This window comes from Micromys minutus, assembly GCF_963924665.1.
Source record: "Micromys minutus genome assembly, chromosome: 11".
Classification (NCBI taxonomy): domain Eukaryota; kingdom Metazoa; phylum Chordata; class Mammalia; order Rodentia; family Muridae; genus Micromys; species Micromys minutus.
This window is the reverse complement of record NC_137980.1, coordinates 23,520,120-23,531,570: the sequence shown is the minus strand read 5'-3', so window position 1 is coordinate 23,531,570 and position 11,451 is coordinate 23,520,120. Positions and strand designations below refer to the sequence as shown.

At 39.4% G+C, this 11,451-nt stretch overlaps 1 protein-coding gene across 1 annotated transcript; it reads left to right on the top strand.

Annotated features, from left to right (window-relative positions):
- The first annotated feature begins 252 nt into the window (after window positions 1-252).
- Window positions 253-10,878, top strand: DR1 (down-regulator of transcription 1). The gene is made up of 3 exons (XM_080925353.1): window positions 253-1,116; window positions 6,634-6,797; window positions 8,919-10,878. Exons 1-3 carry the CDS (start codon window positions 897-899, stop codon window positions 9,063-9,065), a joined length of 531 nt encoding a protein of 176 aa, XP_080781479.1. The 5' UTR covers window positions 253-896; the 3' UTR covers window positions 9,066-10,878.
- Window positions 10,879-11,451: the final 573 nt, after the last annotated feature.

Genomic DNA, 11,451 nt, shown 5'->3' with positions numbered 1-11,451 from the left:
GCAGAGCAAGCGAGTTCCCCTAGGGCCTGACTGAAGAAACGCCGAGACGCTGTGGGCGAGCAGCGACAGGCTGAGTGACAGGCGGAGTCTGCGGGGCTGCGAGGACCCGCCGTTCCCGCCCGCCCGGGAGGGGGTAAGGGCGGAGCGTGCACACGGACATCCGTCCAGCAGGGTGGGTGGGACCTGGGGAGTGAGACTTCCGGTGGCGCAAAGCGTGTCGGGATCAGCTTGCGGCAAACCTCCTTCCCCGGCCCGTAGGGAGACCACCGTTAGCGCCGCTTCTGCTCCTACAGCCTGCTCTCCGCAAAACGCTTGGCCGCGGCGGCTGCCGCTGCGGCTCCCGCCGTTTTCAGCCCAGTCCACTTGGTTCCCAGGCAGCCAGCGTGCGTTCAGCTGCGGCTTCGGCAGACATGTTGTGAGGCGGCGGCGCGGGTGCCTGGAGGATGGTTTGGCCAAGGCGGCTGCAACCGCTGCTGGTGGCGGTGGCCGCGGGGGCTCCGGCTCTGTAGAGCCGACCCTGCTGTGTGTCCGCCCGGTTCTGCGGCCGGGCGGGTACTCCTCGGTCTTGCGTGCGCTCCCGTGCCGTTTAGGTTCGGTTAGACGACAGCGCCAGTCCGTTTGAGGCGACACGCAGGGTGGTTCTTCAGCCCTGGGAGTGGTGTCCCTAGAGCTCTCGGCCCCCTGACCTTTCCTTCATATTCGCACTAAACTCTCTCACACAGTGGGTGTTCCCTGCCCTCGAGCCCGCTTCTTCCTGGTTTCTGCACTCTCTTCTCTGAGCTTCCCGGATTCAGACATCTCTCTCCAGGGACAGCCTGTTGAGAAATCTTCGTGGAGTGGTGAACCAGAGGGGAGCCTGTCTTTAAAAGTTGGGGCTTGAAAGACAGGAAGGTACGATGGCTTCCTCGTCTGGCAACGACGATGATCTCACTATCCCCAGAGCTGCTATAAATAAGATGATCAAAGAGACTCTCCCTAATGTCCGGGTGGCCAACGATGCCCGAGAGCTGGTAGTGAACTGCTGCACTGAATTCATTCACCTTATATCTTCTGAAGCCAACGAGATTTGTAACAAGTCAGAAAAGAAGACAATTTCACCAGAGCATGTCATTCAAGGTAAGCAATTTGTGTGGGATTTGGTTTAAATGAAGGTCCAGGGGAACAGCCCCGCTAATAGAGTAACCTCTTAATGTCACAGAGCCTTTATTCCACTTCACTAGTAAGTGCAGCCACCTTAAGAAATACCTTTGTAGCATTCTTCGGACATTTTCCCCCCATCCAGCTAATGCAAATAAGGAATGCAAACATTAGGGTCAACAAACATCCTTAACATCCAACTAGTACAGTTTCCAATCAGGTCTTAAAGCGACACGAATCGACTGCCCACAGCTAAACCTAGATAATAACAACTGAGAAAGGAACCTCAAAGTTCTCTCTTGGAAACTTAAGTTTTAGAAGTTCAGGCGTGAGTTGAGTTAGATTCTCACCTGTGTAGAGGAAAGGATTCATTCCTGGGCTGTGAGTGGAGGTCAGTGGTGTATCATCTACCTAGCATGCACAAGGGTCCTAGGTCTGATTCCCAGTCTTGAGTTTAAAAGTTATCAACATGGCGAGTGTGTTCAGTGTTGTGAAGTTAATTGCTTTCCAGAAAGGAAGTATATTTTTGCTTTAAAAAAAAAACAAAAAAAAAACAAAAAAACCCCCCGCCAAGATGGTTGGAACAGTTATCACCAGGTAACCAAAGCAAGTGCCACCTTTTTTTTTTTCTTTTTGACTCCCTCCAACTATTGATTGTTCTTTGAAAATTATTTGTAAAAGGTGACTGGGGCAGGGCGGGGAGGACAGCACTCCCTTGTACTTAGGGCCTGACGAATGACAGTCAGCATTCTATTTCTGAGCTACAGCCTGTCCTTCCCTCCTGCGGTTCCCATTTTGTATGTGAATATATATTTAAGCTTTTTTGAAAAGCACTTATAAAGGTTTCAGCAGTTTGTTCCCTTTGCTGGAAAAGATTTGAAGTGGGGGTTTGGGAGACTGTTTTGATGGTTACAGGGAAAGGAGACGAAAGTTGCTTTTGGCAATTTTTGGTAAATACTTTCTGTGGCTTTTCATGAAGTCTTATGAGAAAGTTTTATTCAGTTTGGTACAATCACTTCTGTTTTATAATCTATTGAAAATGTGAAAAAATTCTTGATTACTTTTAAAGTTAAAAGGAACAAATTTAATAATACTAGGTCGGTATTTCTCTGTCATTGCCTTATAAATTTAAGTCTTAAAATTTTTTACAGGAAACTGTTAATGTCGAATAGAGAACACATCTGTTTATATGCAACATTTCCATTTTGCGCTGTCAGTATTGACAAGAGCAAGTGATTAATTTTTGAGCCTTTATCCTGTGCTGATAGTAGATTTAAAATACTTCCTGCTCTGGTGTGGATGTCTCTCAAGACTGAGTACTTAGCATGACAGAAGTCAACCCAAGTAGGTAGTAGAGCCATGATGGGTGTGTGTGTGTATGGGTGCATGTTTATATTTATATATATAATCACATTATATATATAATTATCATATTACATACACATATACTCTGCCATTTCAGCAGAGTATACACATAGTATATACATAGTAGATAACTAAGGAAAAAAAGCAATATTTTTTTTTTTCAGGGTTAGGAAAGTCAAGATGCTAACAGGATTATACTCTGTCGCCTAGCCTGGCCTTAAACATAGAGTAGAGCCTCTTCCTGCAGTCTCTTGAATACTGGGATCAGGGACATATAACTACCATTCCCTGCTGCTTATTTGGTTCTTTTGTGTGGACGTGCTGAACTTGGGGACAAGTTCAGCACGTCCACACAATGTGCTAAGCAAGCTACATTTCCAGCTAACATACTTGATTCTTTCTTTTTAAAGGTTTATATATAAGAACACTGTAGGTGACAGACACACTAGAAGAGGGAATCAGATCCTATTACAGATGGTTGTGAGCCACCGTGTGGTTGCTGGGATTTGAACTCACAACCTCTGAAAGAGCTGTGCTCTCAACTGCTGAGCCATCTCTCCAGCCAGACATATTTGATTCTTAAAACTAGTATTTTTTTCCCTACTTGTTTGGTTTGCTGACTGGTAAGAAAAATGGAAGCCAAGTTGTTTTTTCTTTTGAGTTTATAAGTCTCTGAGAAGATACTTAACAAATAGCTAACATTTCCTTTGACTCTGAAAGAAGAGAAGAACCACCTTTGTCAAACATCAACTTTTTAATGAAAAGTATGGGTTTCGGTAGGATTTGCCTAAACATTTGTTTGTACCAAATGAAGTGGTAATTGTTCCAAAAATCTAATAACACAATCTGTCTTCTTTGGGGAAAGCTCATTCTTTTCTAGGATATATTTAGAGTTCATATTGACATGACCATTGAACTGCAGCAGTAGCAAGCCATATCCTAAAAATTCAACTTTGGAATATGCTAACTTCAGTTATTCAGGCTATTTCCCTTTGTGTGATGATGGGAATCCATTAATGTTAGGAATTAGCCTGTTGTCATTCACAAAGTTACCCTCTTCTTGTAATGTTGCCATTAAATATATAAGAATGTCTATACTTTTGCTCAAATTAGCATATATTTTACTGCCATTTAATATTATGTAATCACTTTGAGTTTTGTTTTGAGAGCCTTTCTCCCCACACCCCCTTTGGTTGGTTTTTAGAGACAGGATTTCTCTGTTTAGTCCTGGCTGTCCTGGAACTCATTTTGTAGACCAAGATGGCCTTGAACTCAGAGATCAGCCTATCTCTGCCTCCCAGGTGCTGAGATTAAAGAGATATGCCACCACTGCTGCCCAGTTCAACAAAGAAAAAAGGTTCATGTTTCTATTTTTTTCTTTTTCTTGGAAAAGAGTCTCACAGCATAGCCCTGGCTGTCCTGGAACTCAGAGATCTGCCTGCCTCTATCTGTTCCTGCCCCTGCCCCTGCCTCCCAAGGGCTGGAATTAAGTAAGGTATATGCCACCACACCTGGTTTAAAATGATCTTTTTTTGAAGATGCTGTTAGAAATTGAACCCAGGGCCTCATGCATCTTAGGCAAGTGCTTTCTATCTGTTTTGTTTTCTCCTACAGCCCCACACTTACTGATGTATTTAGCATTGTGGTCAGAATGTAGCAATAAATGATTCAGACTCCATGTTTCCTAGTTTTCTGGAAGTGCTGTACCCTGGCTGAAGTGATTGCCAGGGGTCTTCATGCCGAGCTGATGAGGCAAGACTCTACTTTGGCCTACATCATCTTGTATTTTAAGTGAAAAATAATCATATTCTTCCCTCCCACAAATAAACTACAGAATCTAGAGGTTGCTAATTTGTGTGTTGTTTTTAGTCCAAAATGTGTTTGTTAGGGTGATTCCTTACATAGATTAATTCAGGTGCTTTTAGAGCTGCCGCTTCTTGAGGTAGTTTGTTTGTTTGTTTGTTTGTTTGTTGTTTTTCTGCCTATAGGCAAGTAGAGAACAGTGGAGCAGCCAGCCTACAAGACAACAGTTTATACTTGGCTAAAGTTGATTTGTGTAATTTAAACAGGGCTGTACAGTACTTTTTTTCTTTTTCAGTCTGAAATACTCAGTCCTCTCCTTTATTGGGACAAGCGTATATTAAGTACTATACTCTGGGTGTAATGGAGGAGAGAAAAACTTAACTATTCTTTCATCTTTCCTGCCTACTTTTTTTACATTGGACCAAACTGTCATTAACAGATACATTCCAGATATTTGCATTTGTGTATTTAAGAAAGTGACAGACTTAATGATGCTTGACTTACTATGAGTGTCATGAAAGATATTTTCTTATTCAAATAAGAGGAAAATGAAGGCCTGTGCCTTGAAGTGTTCTGCAGGCTTTTGTAGTACAACCAAGCTAAGCTTTCCCCAACTAGCTTACAAATAAATGAGACTCAGGCTATGGTTACAATTACGGGGTGGGGGGAGGGTAACCCCTAATGTTTTCTTCTAACTGCAGGCCTGGCTGACACCTCAGTGGTGTGCTCCAAACACTAGCTGTTTGTCCTGGCCATGTGCTCATGGTTCCAGTCCTCCCTTACCCTGACCTCTCCCAGAGAGGACATACAAATAGGAAAGCCATAATAACAGGAAAATAGCGTTTGTGTGCTGATGAGGGAAGCGAGATCATACAGACTTCAGATGCCGTGTGTTATTATGCTTCCCTCTATCCAAAATATAAAAATCATTTTTAATTTAAAATTTTCCCTAAGGACTTTATTTTCTTATATTTAAATTAGATGTTCCTCTCTATGATTTTTTTTTTTAACTTAGCTTTCCTTTTCTTTTATTATTCTTCAATTCCTGCTTCACTTAAGGTCTGTCAAATGTTCTGGGCCAGAAGGCTGGGAATAGATGCTCCAACATTTTAAAGAATATTGAGGGCTGTCTCTGTCATTCCCTTAATTTTTGGAAGTTGTGTTCTTGAGCTTTCTGCATATTCCAGTAATATCTGTTCCTTCTCCAGTCTCTCTCTAGTCTCTGAAGGGGGAAGGGGTTGAAGACTAGATTGTAACTAGAGTTACAATCTCAGAATTAAACTTAAGTTGTTTAGCATTTAAAAGATGTTCTAGGTTTTAAAATGTTTTTAGGATGCTAATATAAGTTAAAAAATGATTTAGATACAAAATTGTAAACTCACTAAGAGATGTTAAAATACTTTAAGTTGCCAAATATAAATGGACTGGACCTTATAAATGTATATCATACTTTGTAGTTTTCATAATTGTTATAATTGTATTAAACTTATATTTGAAATAAAGAAACTTTTATTGGACCCAAAGGGAAAAGTCTAGAGAGATCATTTTGTATATTCTATGGATGCCTTACCTGTCAATTAAAAAGCCTATGGCCTATAGGAGAAAATAGAGGTGGGACATTGGGAAGAGAAAGAGTTGGGGGGGGCTTGGAGGGGAAAGAGAGAGAGAGGAGGGAGAAGCCCTAAAAGAGGTGAGGAGACAAACACATAATTCCTAACTAAGCATAGGTAACCAGCCATGGGGCGAAATGTAGGTTAAAGCAAATGGGTTATCTTTAGTTATGATCCAGTCAGAGTAGCTATATGGCCAAGGTGTTTATAAATATAGTCTGAGTCTTACTTCTGGGAACATATAGCTAGGAGGCAGACCTGGGAATAACTACAACAGGCTTTAACCAGTCTGTAGTCAAGTATTAAGGACATAGATGAATATGGGACTGGAGACACTGCTCAGGTTAAGAGTATGATGCAGCTCTTGCAGAAGGATTTGGGTTCCCTCATACCCATTAGATGCTTTACAACAGCTCCTGGGGATCCTGTGCCCTCATCTAGCCTCTGTGGGCACTACACTCACATGTACAGATCTCTCCCCCTTCATCATCTCCCCGCCCCCACTCATACACACAAATAAAAAAACTTAAAGAATAATGGTTGATAAAAGTATTTTGTCTTAGTCACCCAGACAATTGTTAAATAACTGTGAAATATGTGTAACACTAGAAAACAATGGTCTTATCTCCCAAAGGGAAACTAACCCAAAAAAAGAAATGTTTTCATATGTGAGAGAAAGCTCTATTTTCTTCACCTTTTCATATTTTGATTTCTGTAGCACTCGAGAGTTTGGGCTTTGGCTCTTACATCAGTGAAGTAAAAGAAGTCTTACAAGAATGCAAGACAGTAGCATTAAAACGAAGAAAGGCCAGTTCTCGTTTGGAAAACCTTGGCATTCCTGAGGAAGAATTACTGAGACAGCAACAGGAATTATTTGCAAAAGTAAGTAATATGTTTTGAATTATTTTCACTAGAAATCTACCAAAATCGCTGTTTTGTTTTGTTTTTTAAAATAACTTCATAAGTCAACATATATAACTAGAGGATTCTTTCTTCAGCTCATTGCTTATTACAAAGTCAGATATTTAAAACTTGGCCAGTTTGACTCTGGTTTTTCTAAATCAAATACCTCTTGGACTTTCTCTTTTTTTCCTGATACAGTCATCATTTAGAAGCATGAGAATGCTTGTAGACATCGCTGAGCGTCACAGTGATAAGTACACTGCCAGATTTTAGTGTGAGTGGAACACAGGGAACCGCGCACACCCTTTCTGTATAGCAAGGTGTCCTTTCAAGCTGGCTTTGAACTTATAGTCCTCTTTGCCGCCAGGTACCTAGGTAACAGGAGCATACCACCAAACATCAGTGCACTTGAACCTTAAACAGTATTAGGCAAAGATCCAAGTAGCATTAAATAAGGGGGTAAAAAGAATTCTGGTTAAGTATGCGTAGTACTTACATTGGGAGGTTCCAAGGAGGTTGAACACTTTTGTCCTCTGAGGGTACCAGTGCTCATTGCACATATCTCCTATATGTGACACATAAGTGCACATATGTAATTAAAATAATAAAATAAATAAGAGAAAAAAATTTTCCAATATTTATTGAGTTTTGACCATTTGTTAATCACATTACCAAGCAATTTGTATATATTTGTTCATTTAGTCCTCATAAGATTCTATAAGATGGGTTGGTGAGATGGCTCAGCAGGTTAAGATACTTGCTTGCTATTTCTGGAATTTTCCACTTAATATTTTGGTTGATTCCAGGTAACAGAAATCATGAAAGTTGAAACTACATATGGGGAGACCACTGTACTGTTGCAATCTGAAATTCTCTTTAGTTTCTACTACCAATAGAGGCTGGTGTAAGCAAGTGGGCCTTGCTTCTTTTCTTTATTCTTTGATTCTTTTCACCAGTTCAGAAACAATTATTTATTAGGTCTTTTGAGATCGAATTGCATTTGTCACCCAGGCTGCTTCTGTCTTCCAATGCTGGGATTATAAGTGTATGCCATCACACCCAGTGTCCAGAAACATTTTTGCACTGACTGTACCAGTTTGTCCTGTAGTAGCAACAGAATCCAATCTGCATTTTTCTCTGTTCAGAACCAGCCTGAACCTGTACCCTCTTAGGTGTGGGTCCCCACAGGTGGGTTTTTCATGTTTTCATACTTTAGTGAATACTCCTGCTCTTTGGAGTCTGAGTTCAGTTCCACCGAGTTCCTTCAAGCATACGTTTTAAACTCTCTAGCCTCTTCTTTTGTTCCAGGTTAGATTTGTGACTGCTGCTTATATTTGGCATCTCCCTGGTGTCTTAGTGTTCTTTTGCTTTTTTAGTTACTTTTACCAATTTTATATTTGGTTAATAGTCTTTTTACTTGTTTAAATTGGTTCCTGGAACCAGTGTTAATTCTCTTGCCTGATGACACCTTGACATGTGCAGGAAGGAGAAAAAAAATTTCAGTTTTATTTGAAGTAAGAGTACAATTTAAACAGTAAGTGAAATTTAGTAAATTTTAGGTAGATTTGATAAAAAGAAAGACTATGAAAATGCAAAAATCTGGTATACAGTTGAGAAAATTTTATGTTCTAGGTTTCTTTGGAAGCATGAGGGTAGAAAAGGGTAAAATATGAACTTAGAAGAATATATCAGGGTAACTGTTATATTCTTTCTGGTATTTTGCCCTAACTGTGCTGGAGATTTTTTTAAGCCACCAAAATTATGTACATGTGTACATTACTTGCAGAGGCCAGAAGAGGGTATTGGATCCCTTGGAAATGAAGATAACAGAAAGTTGTGATCACCCATGTGGGTGCTAGAAATCAAACCTGATCCTCTGGGAGAGAACCCAGTACTCTTAACTGCTAAGCCAGACTCTCTAGCCTCTCTATTAACCTTCCAACTTCCTCAGTTGAACTCAAAATATTAAAGTTATTGTTTTCTAAATATGTCGTAATTACGTCATACTTGGAAAATATCTACATTTAACAAGTAAGTGTGTTGGTTGAATTTATATTTAACTAGAATGCATACACTTGCTTTTATGTTTTTAATTCTTAGGCTAGACAGCAACAAGCAGAACTGGCCCAGCAGGAATGGCTTCAAATGCAGCAAGCTGCTCAACAAGCCCAGCTTGCTGCAGCCTCAGCCAGCGCATCCAATCAGGCGGGATCTTCACAAGATGAAGAAGAAGATGATGATATCTGAAATCCACCATTTGGGCTTCTGTTTCCTCTATAAGAAAACAGTGAAAGAAACTCATCTTGGCGGACTTACCATTGGTATTTTAGAGACGTCTGCTGTCAGGTTTCAACTACTGTGCTGTACATGTAAAACTGTCTCTGAACTATTGAAAATTTAAGGTTAAGTACAATATCAACTTTGAATTTATAATGGTGTTTCTGGAATCTTAGACCAGTGTGAACCCTTTATTTGGTCAATAAACAGTGTTACAGACAACTTCAGGTTTATAAAAATACAGTGACATTTATAGAGATCTCTTAATCTGTATTTGTATTTTCTCTGCCCTTTTAACTGAACTGAAATTGAGAATTTATATTGAGATGGGGCATGGTGTGATGCAGAACACATTGAATCAGGTGGTGAAAAGGTTCAGTTACATATTGTATCTAACTTTTTTGTCTTTTAAAGTGAGTATATATTCAGGCAACAATTATATATGCTCAAATATACTTGTTTAGAAGAAATCCCAAGACATTCAATAACTAGGAAGGAAATGTATTCACTAGTAGTTGTATAAATTTGGTGAGTTATGTTTTTGATTTTGTTACTGTTTTGTGTAGCAGTGAAGACTAGTTTTATTATAGTATAATTTATCTTGAACTACACTATGCCATTTCAGAAACTGGCTATTCTTGAAGATTGTCACGATTCTTACTATTTCACTCCAGTTGAGTAATTGTTCATAGTATTAGTTGTTAGTCCGTCTTTGAGTACGTAGGTGGGGCTCACAAGGCATTGGTTGGGTTCTGTTGGTCTGACTGAGGTTCCTGGGTATCCAAACCTTTGCTAGGGAAGTAAGTGAGAGGAAGCGATGAGCATGCCTGCTATGGAAAGAGCTTTTCATTTTTAGTTAACGTGTAGTTTACTTATTGTTTGGTTTTAGTGGAGCATTTACATTTTCTTGACTAGGTGGCCTAAAGAATCCTGTGCTAACTTTTGATATGACATCATTGTCCCCGTCATCATACTTTAGTGATAGCTTTAAAAGTTTTGTGTTTGCTTAAAAAGTGTCATAACTGACCAGCCCTGTATTAAGTGTTAACTTGCTTGTTAAAAGGGAGCAGCTCTAATTTGGTTTCAGTGCATAAAATGCAATGTGTTTGTGAGAGGAGCCCAGTGTATTTGGTGAAATGGCATATTACTTATATTTTGGAGACAGAAAAATGCCACCTAAGATAATATAAGTCATTAACTCCCATGTCAGTTGCCAAGCCATTTAAATATGTGTTCACCAAGCCCCAGAAGAGATTCCAGCTTGCTAGGATTTCAATTTTGAGAGCTAAGAAATGTTTATAAGTATTAGATTTCTTAATACTCATATTTTTCAGTTTTAGAAGGGAAATTTATATGCATATTATTGTGCATTTATCAAATATTCTTCCCCCTATAACAAAAAAGGGTAGTAAAAAAGGTAGTAATTTTGCTGAATGTTTTATGTTGAAGTTATTTCAACTTATTTCATGGATATGCCCATGATGTGTTTGAAAAAAATAGAAGGAATCGTTTTTTTTCAGAAAGGTTAAGTACCAAAGGTAGATAGTTTAGTTTACAGAAATAAGTTAGTCACTTTTGGCTTTTTTAATTTGTACTGTAACATTCTTTTATTTTGTTTTAAGTATATGTTTCTCAAGTAAACAATTTGGATAATTTTCCATACCTTTTTCTTTCTGATGCAGACTTCAGGTTAATTAATATTTTACTGCATCTGATAATGTATTATATGTTTGAAGCCTAGTGACTTTTAATTTTGATGTTCTTGTAATTTCATATGCTGTATTCTTCAAGCAATAAAATTCTGATGTGTTTTATAAATTGGTTTTATATTTAATGACTATAGGGCAATTTCTGTTTCCATTTTCACTACTTTGGAGAATGGTAAACCCAAAGGCGTTGGCTATCTGTAGTGCCCCCGTCTCGCTAGTTTACTGCTCTTTCAGAGAACAGCTTGGCTGGTGTTTGTCATGCCCAGATGCAGGAACAACAAAAACGCTCACTAAGCATCTCATTCTTAGCACTTAGTTATCTGCTGCTGTAGTTATTAAGATGGCTCAGTCTTTGAGAAACAAAATCCCTATTTTTTGAGAAGTAAGGTTATTTAGTAAAAATTTTCCCATCTCAAATAGCTATTTCTTTTTTAGCAGATTAAGGCTAAATGATCTTTTTTCTTTTCTTAAAAAGAAAAAGCAAAAACATCTTGCTTGCTCAGCAAGCCCAAGTGGCTTCGTAGTAGCAACCTCTTGCCTTAGCCTTCCAGGTGCTGGTGTTGTACATCTGTGCCACCACACATAGCCAAAGGGGGGGGGGGGGACTGCTTTTAAAACTATGTATACCATGTATACAGAAGAGGGCA